At 50.0% G+C, this 18564-nt stretch overlaps 1 protein-coding gene across 5 annotated transcripts in view; it reads left to right on the plus strand.

Annotated features, from left to right (window-relative positions):
- The first annotated feature begins 1474 nt into the window (after positions 1-1474).
- LOC140189039 (latent-transforming growth factor beta-binding protein 3-like) overlaps positions 1475-18564 on the plus strand; it is a 407830-nt gene continuing 390740 nt past the window's right edge. Inside the window, exon 1 of one of the 5 annotated variants that reach the window (XR_011883435.1) lies at positions 1475-1970. Coding sequence is in view for 4 of the 5 variants with exons in the window: in XM_072245724.1 (XP_072101825.1) it covers positions 1730-1970 (241 nt within the window). In the remaining variant the exon portion in view is untranslated. The remainder of the gene's footprint in view (positions 1971-18564) is intronic. The other 4 variants (XM_072245724.1, XM_072245722.1, XM_072245723.1 and 1 more) reach the window with 4 other exon arrangements.

Here is an 18564-nt window from a genome sequence, read left to right on the forward strand (position 1 = left end):
TGCCTTAAATATATGTAATGACTTGGCCTCCACAGCTGCCTGTGGCAACGAATTCCACAGATTCACCAGTCTCTGGCTAAAGAAATTCTTCCTCATCTCCGTTCTCCCTCTATTCTCTGGTCTTAGACTCCCCACCAGAAGAAACATCCTCTCCACGTCTACTCTATTGAGACCGTTCAACATTCGGTAGGTTTCAACAAGGTCACTCCTCAATCTTCTGAAATCCAGTGAGTAAAGGCCCAGAGCCATCAAATGCTCCTCGCATGACAATCCTTTCGATCCCAGAATCATTTTAGTGAACCTCCTGGGATTTACTATCCCTCTCAACTCCATTCTCCTGCCTTCGCCCCGTAACCTTTGACACCCATCAAGAACCTATTGGCAAATTTATATGTAAACATGTCACGTTGTAGTTACACTCTCTTGCCACTAGCGGCAGTGCAGTACCTTCACTTCGTTGCATTTTACAAAGGTAAATTAATTTATAGAAAACACTTTAAAAAAAAATACAAAACATCAGGGCGGCACAATATTAGCACAACAGCAGAGGCGACACGGGTTCGATTCCCGCCACTGCCCAGAGTTGTAAGTTCTCTCCGGGACCGCTTGGGTTTCCTCCCCTGGTCCAAGGATATACCGGTTGGGAGGTTAATTAGTCGTTATAAATTCTCCCGAGATTAGGCTGGATTAAGGGGACTGGGAGGAGATTTGATAGGGGTATACAACATTATGAGCGGTATAGATAGGGCAAATGCAAGCAGGCAACTGAGGTTGGGTGAGACCATAACCAGGGGGGGGTCAGGGTTTAGGGGTGAAAGCTGAGAAGTTTAAGGGGAACATGAGGGGGAACTTTTTCCACTCAGAGGGCGGCGAGAGAGTGGGACGAGCCGCCGGCGCAAGAGGTGCGTGCGAGCTCGATTTCGGCGACTGGGAGAAGTTCGGACAGGTACATGGATGGGATGGGAGGGGATGGGAGGGGATGGGAGGGGATGGGAGGGGCTGTGGGCCCCGGGAGTAGGCGGTTTAAACGGTGCCAGCACGGACTAGATGGGCCGAAGGGCCCGTTTCTGCGCTTTGGACTCAGAAACAAACTGGATCCGAATCCAAATGAGGCAGTTTGTTTCTTCTACAAGTGTGTGAGGCGGCGGGGGTGGGTGGGGGGAGAGAATCAGTGGCGTTTATTCTCTCATTCCGGCCCCCCCCCGGTTTGACCAGCGATCTGAGGGGTGGGGGGCGTCTCGTTCGCCACGGGAGCGAGGGGTGCTGAAGCGTGGCACGGCGACCGAGTGCGGGCGAGACCTGAACCGGGACTGTGAGGGGTGAGGGGTGGGGGGACTGACAGCCACAGCTGAGTTATTGTGTTTACGGATTCGCAGTAACACAGCAAGCAGTCACTCCGAGTCTCTCCTTGGAGCCTTGCCAATAATCCAGATCCCGCCTAGGGATCGTCCACAAGGCTCCCTCTCTCTCTTTAAAAAAAAGATTTTGTTTTCCTTGCCAATTTAAGAATTAAACTTCTCCCCCACCGCCTTCCAGTTCGTGTCCTGCCCAGCTGTGTTTCTGCAGAAGGGGGTATTTTCTTCGCCGCTTGCAAGGGCACACCCCCCACCGCCCCAACTCCCCTCCCCTCCCGCCTGCCCAATGTGGATTCGGAACTTCCCTCGCCGTCTGCGTTCTCCTGCAGCAGTCCTGTCCCGGCGCACCGGGAGGAGCGGGCCCTCTTGAGCGGATGGATTACCGGGCTCTCAGCGTGCTGGCGTGCCTGGGCTTCCTGCGGCTGCCCACGGCCTCGGCGCAGGGCAAGGAGCCCTCGCAGGGGCGCTTCAAGGTGGTCTTCACCCCGACTATCTGCAAGAGGACGTGCATGAAGGGTCACTGCCAGGACAGCTGCAAGAGAGGCAACACCACCACTCTGATCAGCGAGAATGGACAGGCGGCGGACACCCTCACCGGCTCCGGCTTCCGAGTGGGTGAGTTCCGCGTCCTTATTAAAACTAACCATCGCTGCTTAGAGGCTTCACCTTACGACTACACAACGTGGAGGATTTGTATATATTCACACACACACACACACACACACACACACACACACATATATTGTGTATATATATAGTGTTTTGCAGAGGGAGAGAGAGCGAGCGCACCTGGTTACGAATAACGTTTATACTCCTTTTTGTTTCTCAAAAGAAGTTTCATCGGAATTAAAGATTGTGGCAGGAGAGGGAGGTGGTGTATTGGAACGATTGCCCCCCCCCCAAAAGAAATAGCGATAGGATCAGTTTGCGAAAGTCTGCATCTTTTCAAGCTGTAAATAAGGCTGTTCGGCCCCTCGGGTCTGTGCTAGTTCTTTGGAGCAACTGGCCCAGTTACTGCCAGTCTGTTGTGATGTCAACGCGGGGAGCTTTATGGGGTGGGGGGAGAGAGGTGGGAGGGTTGTGTGGAAATCAGCCCGTCCCCGGCACGCATTGGTATCCCTGCTGGAGAGGAAGGCTTGGGGGTGATGAGGCGCTCTGCTAGTGGAATAGCTCGACTACCCAGGCTGTCTAGTGAAGGAAGCTGTTAAACGTTAACAGGCACGGGATGAAACCAAGTGTTGGTGATTGTGAGTGTGACAGTGGGAGTCTGGTTGTGGCTGGTGTGTGTGTGATCTTTCCGTGTCTATTTCTGTGTGTGTGTGTGTGAGAGAGATCTTTACGTGTTTATTTCTCTGCGTCTGTCTGTGTGTGATCTTGCATGTCTATTTCTGATGTGTATGATCTTGTGTGCCTATTTCTGCGTGTGTCAGAGAGATCTTGCGTGTCTATTTCTGAGTGTGTGTGTGTGAGAAAGATCTTGCGTGTCTATTTCTGTGTGTGTGATCTTGTGTGTCCATTTCTGTGTGTGTGTGTGATCTTGCGCGTCTATTTCTGTGTGTGTGTGTGTGATCTTTGCGCGTCTATTTCTGTGTGTGTGTGTGATCTTGTGTGTCTATTTCGGAGTGTGTGTGATCTTGTGTGCCTATTTCTGCGTGTGTCAGAGAGATCTTGCGTGTCTATTTCTGTGTGTGTGTGCGTGTGATCTTTGACCTTGCATGTCTGTTTCTGTGTGTGTGTGTGTGTGTGTGTGTGTGTGTGTGTGTGTGTGTGTGTGAGAGAGAGAAAGATCTTGTGTCTGTTTCTGAGTGTGTTATCTTGTATGCCTGTCTGTGATTTTGGGTGTGTGTGTCTGTGATTGTGTGTGTATGAGAGAGAGATTTTGGGTGTCTGTGATTGTGTGTGTGTGTGTGTGTGTGTGTGTGTGTGTGTGTGTGAGAGAGAGAGGGAGATTTTGGGTGTCTGATTGTGTGTGTGATCTTGTGTGTCTATTTCTGTGTGTGAGAGAGAGATCTTTGCATGTTTATTTCTCTGTGTGAGTGATCTTGTGTGTGTGTTTGTGATAGTGTGTGTGTGTGTGTTTTTGTCTATTTGTGATGGTGTGTGTGCATGTGAGAAAGAGATTGTGTGTTTGTGATTAGGTGTGTGATTTTGTGTCTGTATGATCTTTGTCTATTTATGATAGTGTGTGTTTGTTTATTTGTTGTGGGGTGGGGGCAGAGTGGAAACCCCCCCCCCCTCAGTCTTGTCTATTCTTGCCTCATTACCTTCAATCCACCCACTGCTGAAAGACACAAGTTCCACAAGTTCTGGAATCCATTCTCCCCCCCCCCCCCCGGGTAAACCTCCATGTCTCCTCCCCCCCCCCACCCCCCACAGACATTTTAATATTTACAACTTCGAGTGTGTCTATGCCACCTATCCTAATAAATGGCCTGGTTTCTATTTTGGTTCATTAACTCTGGCTGGGCCCTTTGGAAATGTCCTGCGGGGTGCAGCTACATTAATCTGCATTGTAATGTGTCCCCATGGGTCAAGAATGACCCGCTAGCTTGCACAGTTGTGTCCCAATCTACAGCTCGTTGTCTGACCTGTTTCTGTTCACTGGAAGTTTTCCTTGCTGGGGTTGTCTTTGAATCAGTGACAGATCAGAGGCAGTCTGTGACAAACACTTAATATCCCCTTACCCACCGGGTTCCAGTCCCTACTGGGGAGGATTTCTGTCCTCTCAAAACGTTCCCTGTGCAGGGTTAGATGGTTAGTTGACTGAGAGATTCTGGAAATCCAGAGCAATGTAGGCAAAATGTGCGAGGAACTCAGCAGGTCAGGCAGCATCTGAATTATAGCAGTCAATGTTTTGAGCTGAATCCCTTTGTCAGGACTGGTGTGTGTGTGTGTGTGTGTGTGTGTGTGTGTGTGTGAATAAGTAAAATTCTGCCCTTTGCCCCATTACATGCTTTCAGGACAGGGGCACACACCGTGATTTAGATACACTGTCCCATCAAACACTCCCAGGGCAGGAAGAGCACAGGTTAGATACAGAGTGAAACTCCCTCTGCACTGTCCCATCAAACGCTCTCAGTGCAGGCACAGCACAGGTTAGATATAGAGTAAAACTTACTCTATATAAAGGCATCCGTTAGTCTTGCGAGACCATGGATCTGCGCCTGGAAAGTCTTCACTCTCCAGGGCGCAGGCCTGGGCAAGGTTGTATGGAAGACTGGCAGCTGCCCATGCTGCAAGTCTCCCCTCTCCACGACACCAATGTTGTCCAAGGGAAGGGCATTAGGACCCATACAGCTCGGCACCAGTGTCGTCGCAGAGCAATGTGTGATTAAGTGCCTTGCTCAAGGACACAACACGTTGCCTCGGCTGGGGCTCGAACTCACGACCTTCAGGTCGCTAGTCCAATGCCTTAACCGCTTGGCCACGTGGTTCCTCTACACTGTCCCATCAAACTCTCCCAGGGCAGGAAGAGCACAGGTTAGTTACAGAGTAAAACCCTCTCTACACTGTCCCATCAAACACTCCCAGGGCAGGCACAGCACAGGTTAGACACAGAGTGAAACTCCCTCGACACTGTCCCATCAAACTCTCCCAGGGCTGGCACAGCACAGATCAGACACAGAGTGTGCACTGTCCTGTCAAGCATTCACAGAAAGAGAGAGCAAGGGGTTAAACTCTCCCAGGATATGAACAGCTCAGATTACATACAGAGTAAAACCCCCTCTGCACAAAGAAAAATTTAAGAATTAGATAGAAACTAAGCTCCCTCGATGCAGTCCGATCATGCTCAGAGACGGTGTGGGCTGGATCTACAGTATATTCCGAAGAAGGGTCTCAGCCCGAAATGCGGGCTCTTTATTCCTCTCCATCGGCGCGGCCTGGGCTGGCTGGAGCTGTAGTAGCATTGGCAATGGACCGGTCCCAGGTTTGAATCTGGTCGGCTCCTCGCGCGCTTTCCACCCGTGCTGGGTTGAGCGTCGAGCTAGCAACTCGGCCTCGTTTTTTAAAAAAAATAGACAAACGCTACAGAGGTGGCAGAGTCGCCGCCCAATGCGTCACAAGGCATGGAGGGGGACGGGGGACAACAATAGATTCCTCCAGCACTGTGTGTGTGTGTGTGTTACTGACTTTCATGATTAATCCCAAGTTAAGGGTAGTGTCAGGTTTTGGGTGCCCTGTCAGAAGGATATCTTAAGCACACTGTTGAGTAAACTTGACAGGATCGTTTCGGGCAGACCGTGCGAGGACGAGGAATACGAAGAGCCATCGGAAGAGTTCAATCCTTGCAAGCAGCACCGAGTAAAGTTATTTCTGCTTGCCTTTGCGCCGGGATTGTAAAATCGAAACGACCGTCCCGAGAGCAAGGATAAGCTGGGAAGAATCCTCTGTCCGTGTGACATTGCCCCACGTCCTTGCCCTTCTCCGCTCAGCCCCAGCAGCAGAAGCAGAATTAGTAACAGGTCTCGCTGGAAATGGAGAAATATTTGGGATGGACGAGCTTCAAAGGGCCGTGTGTGAAGAGGGCAGGCGACCATGCTGATCGCTCTTTCCAAGCACCAGGGCTGAAAAATTAACCAAACTGCCTCGTGTGCAGTTTTGCTGTAACCCAGTATGAAAGTCTGCTACGTCCTGAGACTGTGGTTAAAAAAAAAAGTATTATTTTAATAGGCATACTTTTTTCACTATTTGGTTAATATAAGTGTGCGTACTGTTTATCGGGAGTGTCCGTACTGGTACTGAGCAGATAGGGCCACAGAGGCGAAGATAGACACTTTCCCAGTCTGATTCGGGAAAGACTTTAACCCATTGTGTTTCAGAAATAAGACATGATTCACATGTCCAGACAACTGAGGGGAACTTGTGCTATAGACACTAAAAATTTGATTCTTCAAGCTGAAGTATCTAACAGGGGTGGCGAACCTCCGGCACGTGAGCCCAAGATGGCACGTGGAAATATTTTTCTTTAAACCCTGACCTGATGATTATCCTTGCGGCCAAATGAAGCAGCAAATGATTTTTTTTTTTTTTTTTGCACCCGAGACCTTTCACCAAGCTCGGTCTGAGTTAAGAAGAGATTTCTTCAGAAAGCTTGTAATTCTGAGAAGACGGAGGAGGGTAGATTTTGATAAACTTAAGGGAATTGCTTTTCCGCCTGGGAGGGAGGGCAGTGCTGTGGGAGTACTGTACTGTTAAGAAGACCATTTTGCTGGCAGGGCCAAACGGAGCATTAACCAAAGAGGTTTGACTTTGGCTAGAGTGGGTGCGATGGGCAGAATGGTCTCCTTTCTTTCGGTCGTTCAATAGCCGAGCATTGTGGGTGTGCTATGTTGGCACCGGAACAGGCGGACTGCCCCAGCACACCTTTGGGCGTGTTGGTTGTTAACGCAAATGATGCACCCCGCCGTTTATTTCATCATCATCAGGTGCCATGCCCAGTTTGAGCTTTGACTGCCATAGCCCACACACTCCTGTTTCGGGTCAAGTGGATCAATTCATTGGTATTCATTTTCAGTTCTCTGGCTGCTGTCTCCATCATCATTTGTCTTTGTCTTCCTCTTGCTTTCTTCCCCTCAATCTTTCCCATAATTACCGTGCATTCTAACTCCTCCTTCCTAATCACACGTCCAATGAAGTTACGTTGCCTTTTCATGATCTCATACATTATTTCACTTTTTGTGCTTGCTCTGTTCATGACATCCTTGTTAGATATTCGTTTCGTCTTTGCATCCTCCTCAAAAACCACATCTCTGCTGCTACAATTCATTTCCTCATGTTACTAGATATTGTCCAACATTCTGAGCCATATAACATAACTGGATAAACGTAACATTTCAGTACTCTGAGGTGGGTTGTCATGCCTAGTTTAGTGTTGGTCAGTATACTCTTCATTCTCGTAAAGGTGTCTTTTGCCATCCCTATTCTTCTTTTGATGTCCATGTCGCACCTGCCATCTGATGTCACCCAGCTTCCTAAGTAGCAAAAGTTCTGTACTTGTTTTATGCCGTTTATTTACCGGGTGATTAAAAATTCCTGTCGACCTGCGCCTCGATCATACCCCTCCAGTCCGTGTAGCTATCCGAACTGCTCCTGCACCGGAACCATAGACAACTGGGAGCATCCCGACCAGCTGCATCGCTGCCTGGTACGGGAACTGTACCTCCCTCGATCGCAGGACTCTGCAGAGAGTGGTGCGGACAGCCCAGCACATCTGTTGATGTGAACTTCCCACTATTCAGGACATTTACAAGGCCAGGTGCGTAAAAAGGGCCTGAAGGATCACTGGGGACTCGAGTCACCCCAACCACAAACTGCTCCAGCTGCTAGCATCCCGGAAACGGTACCGCAGCATAAAAGCCAGGACCACAGGCTCCGGGACAGCTTCTTCCACCAGGCCATCAGACTGATTAATTCACGCTGATACAACTGTATATCTATGTTATATTGACTATCCTGTTGTACGTACTATTTACTATAAATTACTATAAATTGCACCTTGCACATTTAGACGGAGATGTAACGTAAAGATTTTTACTCCTCATGTATACGAAAGATGTAAGTCATAAAGTCAATTCAATTCTATTCATTCCCCCCTCCCATCCACGTACCGACCCAAACTTCTCCTAAATGTTGAAATCAGACCCGCATTCACCACTTGTGCTGGCAGCTCGTTCCGCACTCTCACCACCCTCTGAGTGAAGAAGTTTCCCCTCATGTTCCCCTTCAGCTTTTCACCTTTCACCCTTAACCCATGACCTCTGGTTCAGCGGGAAAAGTTTGCTACCATTCTCTCTATCTATACCCCTCATAATTCGTACACCTCTATCAAACCCCCTCTCAATCTTCTATGTTCCAGGGAATAAAGTCCTAACCTATTAAATCTTTCCCTGTGACTCAGGTTCTCAAGTCCTGGCAACTTTCTTGTAAATTTCCTCCGCATTCCCCAACCTTTCCTGTGCGTAGGTGACTAGAACTGCACAAAATGCTCCAAAATTAGGCCTCACCAGCGCCTTAAATGACGCCTTATCCCAAGTGCAGATATTATTCTTAACGACACAAAAGAAGTGTAAATAGCCCTTCTGTTTTCAAAAGAAGAAATAACATATGACGTTGCATATGCAACGAGACCTGGGTGTCATTATACACCAGTCATTGAAAGTGGGCATGCAGGTACAGCAGGCGGTGAAAAAGGCGAATGGTATGCTGGCATTTATAGCGAGAGGATTCGAGTACAGGAGCAGGGAGGTACTACTGCAGTTGTACAAGGCCTTGGTGAGACCACACCTGGAGTATTGTGTGCAGTTTTGGTCCCCTAATCTGAGGAAAGACATCCTTGCCATAGAGGGAGTACAAAGAAGGTTCACCAGATTGATTCCTGGGATGGCAGGACTTTCATATGAAGAAAGACTGGATGAACTGGGCTTGTACTCATTGGAATTCAGAAGACTGAGGGGGGATCTGATTGAAACGTATAAAATCCTAAAGGGATTGGACAGGCTAGATGCAGGAAGATTGTTCCCGATGTTGGGTAAGTCCAGAACGAGGGGTCACAGTTTGAGGATAAGGGGGAAGCTTTTTAGGACCGACATTAGGAAAAACTTCTTCACACAGAGTGGTGAATCTGTGGAATTCTCTGCCACAGGAAACAGTTGAGGCCAGTTCATTGGTGATATTTAAGAGGGAGTTAGATATGGCCCTTGTGGCTACGGGGGTCAGGGGGTAAGGCTGGTGCAGGGTTCTGAGTTGGATGATCAGCCACGATCATAATAAATGGCGGTGCAGGCTCGAAGGGCTGAGTGGCCTACTCCTGCACCTATTTTCTATGTTTCTATGTTGATCTTGAGTTCTGAGTCAACTGGTTTAAATATAAGTGATGGCATTCTGAGTCCACACTGGTCCCTCCCAGCTCTTGACTGTCAGAGTCCCCGAGCCGCTTTGTTGAATCTTGTCTCTGTAATTATGTGGATAAATCTGGATCATATTTTCCATGGTGAGCTTCCAAAAAAATCGGAAGACCTGTTGAGGAGGAAGGAAACGTTGGTTGTTTTTTATTCCCCCCAGGAGTCTGCCCTCTTTCTCCTTGTGCCACGAGACTCTATGACTCGCAGGAGAAAATCTACAGACGCTGGAGATCCAGAGCAACACGTACACACACACACACACACACACACACACACACACACACACACACACACACACACACACAGTGCTGGAGGAACTCAGCGGGTCGGGCAGCATCGGTGGAGGAGAGCAAACAGTTGACGTCTCGGATCGAGACTCTTTATCAGGACTGGAAAGAAAGAGGCGAAGTCAGAGTAAGAAGTTGGCGGCTGGAGGGGAGAGAAATGTACGAGGTGGTAGGTGATAGGTGGAACCGGGAGAGGGGAGGAGGGGGTGAAGTAAAGAGCTGGGAAGTTGATTGGTGAAGGAGATAAAGGGCTGGAGAAGGGGGAGTCTGATTGGAGAGGGAGAAGACCGGGGAAGAAAGGGAAGGGGGAGGAGCACCAGAGGGAGGCGATGGGCAGGGAAGGAGACGAGGTGAGTGAGGGAAACAGGAATGGGGAATGGTGAAGGAGAGACCGGGGGTGGGGGGGACAATTACCAGAAGTTCAGGAAATCGATGTTCGTGCCATCAGGTTGGAGGCTACCCAGGTGGAATACAAGGTGTTGCTCCTCCAACCTGAGGGCGGCCTCATCGCGGCCACGGACTGACTTTATGACTTCCTCGCCTTCCCAGGTGACAGACCGTACCTCTGACGGAGCAGAGTCCTTCACAGAGTTCGATTGCCTGTCCGGATTGAAGAAGCCCGAGCTCTCCGGGTTATTTGACTGAGATTAAGTCGGCCTTTTGTTTTTCAAAAAAGCTAACACTAGTGCCTGGACGTTTGACGGAGGGAGGGAGGGAGGGAGATGCAGGAGGGACGGAGAATGTAGAGGATTCAGGAGCTTATTGTGAGGCGACTCCCACCGACCGGGCTCTGCAATGATAATTATTACAGGGAGATGGTCACACATGAACTCCAGCTGTCGGTGGAAGGTGTTTCTTGGGTTTGGATGATGAGACACTGGCTCAGTGGTCACGGTGTATCTGGCATAACATGGAAGCCAGTACGGTCTTCTGCTGCTGTAGCCCATATCCACTTTAAGGTTCGGCGTGGAGCAAAAGCAGAGGTGCTCGCCTGCACACTATATAGAAGCACAGCTCAGGAACAGGCCCTTCGGCCCGTCTAGTCTGTGCTGAAACCACTTAAGCTGCCCACTCCCATTGACCTGCAACGGGACTCTATCCCTCCATACCCCTGCCATCCATGTGCCTGTCCAAACTTCTCTTAATCATTGAAATCGAGCTCGCATTCACCACTCGAGCCGGCAGCTCGTTCCACACTCCCACTGCCCTCTGAGTGAAGAAGTTTCCCCTCATGTTCCCCTTGAACTTTTTCACCTCTCACCCTTAACCCGTGATCTCTGGTTGTAGTCCCACCCAACCTCAGTGGAAAAAGCATTTACCCTATCTATACCCCTCATAATTTTGTATCCTTCCTTTCTTGTACCCTTAACTCCTGGCGGAGTCATCGGGGCACCATCACGACAAGCTTTGCACCAGTCTGTTCCATCTGTCGCGGTTGTGTGCCAGAGCCTGGGTCACCGCAAATGTTCTCCCTGTCCATTCTTTAATGTTGTCCTTCCATCTTTTCCTCTGTCTACCTCTCCTTCTTTTCCCCTCCATGGTTCCTTCTAGAATGGTCTTTGCAAGGCCACTGGATCTTCTTAGCTGGCCTTACCACCTCAGCTTTCTTTTCTTCACCGTTGCGAGAAGGTCATGATGGGGGCCGGTGTGGTGCTGGGTGGTCTTGTGGATCTGCTCGTTTGTGATGTGGTCCAAGTATGAGATTAGATTAGATTATGAGGACATGCAGTCCTCTTTTATTGTCATTTAGTAATGCATGCATTAAGAAATGATACAATATTCCTCCAGTGTGATATCACAGAAACACAGGACAGACCAAGACTGAAAAACCGACAAAAAATACATAATTAATAACATATAGTTACAACAGTGCAACAATACCGTAACTTGATGAAGAACGGGCCACGGGCACGGTTAAAAAAGTTCAAAGTCTCTCGAAAGTCCCACATCTCACGCAGACGGGAGAAGGAAGAAAACTCTTCCTGCCATGCCCGACCACAGTCCGACTCTGAGTCGTCCGAAAACTTCGAGCCTCCGACACCGAGCACCATCTCTGCTGAGCACTTCGACCCCCTCCCTGGTCGCCAGCAGCAGGCAAAGCCGGGGATTTTGGGGCCTCCCCTCCGGAGATTCTCGATCGCACAGTAGCAGCGGCAGCGAACCGGGCATTTCAGAAGTTTCTCCAGATGCTCCTCTGTGCCTTCTCATGCCTGTCTCCATCAAATCAGAATTGTGCACAGCATCCTACTTACAAACACAATATCATTTCACCGGAGAGCTGCGCGTGCTGCGTCGTGCCGCCATCTTCTCCTGCCCAAGGTGTTGCGATAGCATCTCATTTCCAATGCCGGTATCTTCCTCTGTAGGTCTGCTGTGAGGGTCCATGTCTTGCGTGTGTGCAGGAAGATGGAGAATACCAGTGCACGCAGGAGTCTGCTTTTATACTTCATGGTGACGTTGCTGTCCCTCCATATTGTCTTGAGTGTGGATAGTACAGTCATTCCTCTGTCAGATCTCCTCAGAATAGAGGGGCATCAATTTAGAACGGAGTTTCTTCAGCCAGGGAGTAGTGAGTCCGTGGAATTCGTTGGCACAGGCGGCTGTGGAGGCCAGGTGACTGGGTGCGTTTAAGGTTGAGGTTCATGGGCTCTTGATTGGTCAGGGCGGGGGTGAAAGGTTACGGGGAGGAAGCAGGAGAACAGGGGACGACGGAAAGATGAGCTTTATTTGCCGAACGTGTATCGCAAAATGCAACGCCCAACACAGTGGGAATAGGGGCTGGGGGCCATCCCGCCAGGTTCAGGAACAATCATTACCCCTCAACCATCAGGAAGGAGGTACAGGAGCCTCAGGACCCACACCACCAGGTTCAGGAACAGTTGTTACCCCTCAACCATCAGGAAGGAGGTACAAGAGCCTCAGGACCCACACCACCAGGTTCAGGAACAGTTATTACCCCTCAGCCATCAGGAAGGAGGTACAGAAGCCTCAGGACTCACACCACCAGGTTCAGGAACAGTTATTACCCCTCAACCATCAGGAAGGAGGTACAGAAGCCTCAGGACTCACACCGCCGGGTTCAGGAACAGTTACTACCCCTCAGCCATTGAAAGGGGATAACATCACTCAACTTCACTAGCCCCATCCATTGAGGTGTTCCAGCAACCAACGATGTCACTTTCAAGGACTCTACCTCTCACGTTCTCGTTATTTATTGCTGTTTATTTCTATTTGCATGTGTCAATTTGTTGTCTTCTGCACTCTGGTTGATCTTTCACCGATCCTGTTTACAGTTACTATTCTATAGGTTTGCTGAGCATGCCCGCAGGGTTGTGTGTGGTGACGTGCGTGTATTTTGATAATAAAATCTACTTTGAACTTTGGACATCCATGAGGCAGCTGGAACTTCAGTGGGAGCTCCCAGTGCAGTACTAGTGCTGTACTAGGACGGTGGCCCAGCAGATACAAGTTCTGCCCCACTGACCTGGGTTTCTTGTGTGCAGTTTGGATCTTCCTGTGGCCCGTCTTTTCCCCAGTTGCTCCAGCACCCTGCCACGTGTTGTTTAGACTGTTGACTGTTTGCTGTAAACTTCAACTGCTGCACAGGTTGACAGTTCTGTTAAGAAGGCGTATGGTGTGTTGGCATTTATCAACCGCGGGATTGGGTTCAAGAGCTGTGAGGTAATGTTACAGCTATTTAAGACCTTGGTCAGACCCCACTCGGAGTACTGTGTTCAGTGTGGTCGCCTCACTACAGGAAGGATGTGGATGCTATAGAGAGAGAGTGCAGAGGAGATTTACAAGGACATTGCCTGGATTGGGGAGCGTGCCTTATGAGAATAGGTTGAGTGAACTTGGCCATCTCTCCTTGGAGCGATGGAGAGAGGTGACCCGATAGAGGTGTATAAGATGATTAGAGACGTTGATCGTGTGGATAGTCAGAGGCTTTTTCCCAGTGGCTGACATGAGGGGGCACAGTTTGAAGGTGCTTGGAAGTAGGTACAAGGGGGATGTCAGGGGTAAGTTTTTCACACAGAGAGTGGTGGGTCCGTGGAATGGGCTGCCGGCGACGGTGGTGGTGGATACAACAGGGTCTTTTAAGAGCCTCTTAGATAGGTACATGGAGCATAGAAAAATAGAAAGCTCTGCAGTAGGGAAATTCTAGGCAGTTTCTAGAGTAGGTTACATGGTCAGCAGAACATTGTGGGTCGAAGGGCCTGTAATGTGCTGTAGGTTTCTATGTTCAGTGTTTCAGGAACAGCTTCTTCCCCTCTGCCATCAGATTTCTGAACGGACCATGAACACTACCTCACTGCTGTTTGCTCCCTTTATGCATTATTTTGCTTTTAAGTTCCTTGTTACAACCTATAATCATTTTTTAATGTATTGCCACAAAACCACAAATTCCACGACACTACGTCAGTCGTAATAAACCTGATTCTGTTTCGGATCTGAACTCAAGTCATTGGGTGAATTTAACGCAGAGGTTGATAGGTTCTTGACTAGTGGGGCTGAGAGGGAAAGATAAGCCAGCCATGGTGGAATGGCGGACCAGATGCGATGGGCCGAATTCTGTTCTGCTTCGCTTCAAGGTGGTACTGTGGGATCATTTACATCCTCTGCGAGGGGTGGACAACTTATCAGCTGGTAGAGAGGACTTCCAGCAGTGCAGTCCACTCTCCTCACTGGCTCTGGGGTGTCCAAGCTGGATTAATTGTCCCATTCAGGCCGTCAGGAGCGTCATAATGAGTCTGAATACACGGAGGTTGATGTGCACACGTACAGAAGGGGGAAAGGCCCTTCTGCCCACAGATCCCCTGCCAACCCGGTTGAGGCCCGCGCACCCAAGAACGGAAAGGCCTACAAGAAGGGCGGAGAGAGCCCAGTCCACTGCGGGCAAAGCCCTCCCCGCCTTCGGGCACGTCTACAAGGGGCACCGCCACGAGGAAGCGGCGCCTATCATCCAGGACGCCCCACCACCCAGGCAGTGCTCTCTTCTCGCTGCTGCCATCGGGAAGGAGGGTATAGGAGCCTCCCACAACCTATGGACTCACTTTCCAGGACTCTACAGCTCATGTCCTCCATATTTGTTTACTGATTCATTCACAGGACGTGGGCATTGCCGGCTAAACCAGCACTTATTGGCCCCCGCCCCCCCCCCCCCCCCATTGCCCTTCAGAAGGGGCTGATGAGAATGGCTTGCTGGGCCATTTAAGGGTAAACCACATTGCTGTGGGTCTGGCGTCACGGATAGGCCAGGCCAGGTAAGGACAGCACGATTCCTCCCCTAAGGGACGTAAGTGAACCAAATGGGTTTTTACGACAATCGACATAGTTTCACGTGCATCAGATATTTTTTATTAAATTCAAATTCGGCCGCCTGCCCTGGTGGGATTCGAACTCAAGTCCCCAGCGTATAACTGGGACTCTGGATCACTGGTCCAGTGGTAATTACCACTGCGCCAAGTCTCTCCATGAGTATTATCTATTTATTAATATTTTTTTGTTCTCTATTTGCACAGATTGCCGCCTTTTGCTTTGATTGTTTATCAGTTTTTCTGTGTAGCTTTTCATTGATTCGATTGTAGTTTTTGTTCCACTGTGAATGCCCGCCAGGAAGTGAGTCTGGGGGTAGCTACCAGGGAGGGGCAGCACCTCTGACGCAGGGGCCTGCCGTGACCGTTCCGGGGCAGCCCACCCGCCTCTGGTCCCCACCGGACACTCGGCGCTCACCTGCGGCTCCAGGTAGCCGTTTGCCCGCGATGGCGCCCGCACCCCGGCACACCGCTTCGACGGGTGGGTAAACCAGGTGAGGGTAGCCGGCGGCCTCATGCCCCGGCAAGATAGGGGGACGTACCTGTCCCAGCATCCGGGGCCAGCTCCCTGCGGACTGGGCGGGGTGAGATCCACGGGGAAGGAAGGTGGCTCTGCTCCGTGGAGAGCGAAGGGCGTGACAGGGCACAGAAGACATCACGGTCGTCCCCTGTGACCCGGGAAGACCCCAGTTTGTGTCGACCCAGACTCCTGAGGTCCAGAGAGCGGAACCGCCCCAGGGCGATGGCTCTTCCACTTTAAAAACTCTCCCGCACAGGTTCCCCATCATCGTCGGACACGATGGACAACCACCAGACGTAGGTGCTTTGATAGTGAATTTTACTTTGATCTTTGGCGTCACTGATTTAAACCCTGCCCGCGTGCGATCTGATTCCCTGCTTCCTCGCGCGAGCCCAAGCGCCTGTCGGATGTAGCTGTTGTATTGCCTTCGGCCCCCTTCCCCGAGGATGTGCAGAGATCTGTGTCCCAGTGAGAACCGGCAAAGGCCAAAACAAAAACCTCTGAAGTTCGATGAGGCCGAGAACGTCCATTAGTCTATTGTAATGAAATACAACTGAATAAGTTGGCTCCCAACCAGAGTATTTGGTTCTGGGAAAGCTGCCTTTAGCCTTGGGGCCTTCTCAAGCCCTCAAAATATAAAGTTTCTTTCTCATTGTCCTCATCAGTATAAATGGTTTAATTATATACTCCTGAATCTGTTCTATTGTTCTGTTGCCCTGCCTCGGGCATAGTACCCTTCCCCTGCCAGATTCCAGTCAGTCGTCACCGGCTCAGGTGGGGATGGAGTGAGCTAGCCTTTTGTTTATCCTTTCACAGGGGATGCGGAAGATGATTTTACTGCGGCCTTTGTTGCCCCCGGAGAAGGTGGTGGCACGCTGCCTCGGACCGTGAGACCGTAAAGGTATAGGAGCAGAATTAGGCCATTCCGGCCCATCGAGTCTGCTCCGCCATTTCATCATGGCCGATCCATTTTCTCTCTCACCCTCAGTCCAATCTCCTGCCCTTCTCCCTGTATCCCTTCGTGCCCTCACCAATCAAGAAGCTATCAACCTCCAACCTTAAATATACCCAAGGACTTGGCCTCCACAGCTGCCTGTGGTAAAGAATTCCATAGATTCAACACTCCCTGGCTGAAGAAATTCCTCCTCATCTCCCTTCTAAAAGTTCTCTCCCTTATTCTGAAGCTGTGTCCTCTGGTCCTAGAATCTCCCACCATGGGAAACATCTTCTCCATGTCCACTCTATCAAGGCCTTTCAACATTCGATAGGTTTCAATGAGGTCACCCCTCATTCTTCTGAATTCCAGTGAGTACAGGCCCAGAGCCATCAAACGCTCCTCACATGACAAGCCTTTCAATCCTGGAATCATTTTCACGAACCTCTTTTGAACCCTCTCCAGTTTCAGCACATCCTTTCTTAGATAAGGGGCCCACAATTCCTCACAATACTCCAAGCAGGGTGTCAACATTTCTTTATAAAGCCTCAACATTACATACTTGCTTTTATATTTCTAGTCCTCTCAAAATCGTACTTGCCTTTCTCACCACAGGCTCAACCTGCAAATTAACCTTCAGGGAATCTTGCACAAGGACTCCCAAGTCCCTTCGCGCCTCAGAATTTTGTATTTTCTCTCCGTTTAGAAAATAGTCAACTCTTTCATTTCTTCTATGAAATTCTATGCCCGTACACTTCCTGACACTGTATTCCATCGGCCACTTCTTTGCCCATTCTCCTAATCTGTCCAAGTCCTGCTGTACTCTCTGTACTTCCTCAAAACTACCTGAAGCTATCTTTGAACTTTGCAGCAAAGTCGTCAATTCCGACATCCAAATCATTGACATATAAAGCAAAAAGAGGCGGTCCCAACACAGGCCCGTGTAACACCGCTAGTCACCAGCAGCCGACCTCGAAAGGCTCCCTTCGTTCACTCTCTCTGCGTCCTGCCAATCACCACTGCTTTATCCATCCTGGGATCTTGCCTGTAATACCATGGGCTCGTAGCTTGTGGAGGAGCCTCATGTGCGGCACCTTGTCAAAGGCCTTCTGAAAAGCAATCCCGCCAGTCCTAATCCCTGTTGGAACTGGCCCTTCAGACCACAACGTTGTGCCAAGCCAATTAGACTAGTAATCAAACAGCCAACAACGTAATCCTCTGTCTACAGAATGCCCAGATCCTTTCCCTCGCACTTACGTGCCTATCTAAACATCTCTAGAAGTCCCTCATGCATCTGCCTCTACCACCACCGCCTCAGGCAGTGCATTCCAGGTCCCCACAACTCTTTTAAAAAAAACAACTTGCATCTCACGCAGACACGAGGAAATCTGCAGATGCTGGAATTTCAAGCAACACACATAAAAGTTGCTGGTGAACGCAGCAGGCCAGGCAGCACCTCTAGGAAGAGGTACAGTCGACATTTCGGGCCGAGACCCTTCGTCAGGACTAATTGAAGGAAGAGCTAGTAAGAGATTTGAAAGTGGGAGGGGGAGGGGGAGATCCGAAATGATAGGAGAAGACAGGAGGGGGAGGGATGGAGTCAAGAGCTGGACAGGTGATTGGCAAAAGGGATATGAGAGGAACATGGGACAGGAGGCCTAGGGAGGTATTCCACGTCCCATTCCCATTCTGACATGTCTATCCACGGCCTCCTCTACTGTAAAGATGAAGCCACACTCAGGTTGGAGGAACAACACCTTATATTCCATCTGGGTAGCCTCCAACCTGATGGCATGAACATCGACTTCTCTAACTTCCGCTAATGCCCCACCTCCCCCCCGTACCCCATCCGTTATTTATTTATATACACACATTCTTTTTCTCTCTCTCTCCTCTTTCTCCCTCTGTCCCTCTCACCTTGCCCATCCTCTGGGTCTTTTCCACCCTCCCCCTTTTCTTTCTCCCTAGGCCTCCTGTCCCATGATCCTCTCATATCCCTTTTGCCAATCACCTGTCCAGCTCTTGGCTCCATCCCTCCCCCTCCTGTCTTCTCCTGTCATTTCGGATCTCGCCCTCCCCCTCCCACTTTCAAATCTCTTACTAGCTCTTCCTTCAGTTAGTCCTGACGAAGGGTCTCGGCCCGAAACGTCGACTGCACCTCTTCCTAGAGATGCTGCCTGGCCTGCTGCGTTCACCAGCAACTTGCATCTCACATCTCCTTTGAAATGCATGCCTTCTGGTTCTCCAGCCCA

This window comes from Mobula birostris, chromosome 28 (assembly GCF_030028105.1).
Source record: "Mobula birostris isolate sMobBir1 chromosome 28, sMobBir1.hap1, whole genome shotgun sequence".
NCBI lineage: Eukaryota > Metazoa > Chordata > Chondrichthyes > Myliobatiformes > Myliobatidae > Mobula > Mobula birostris.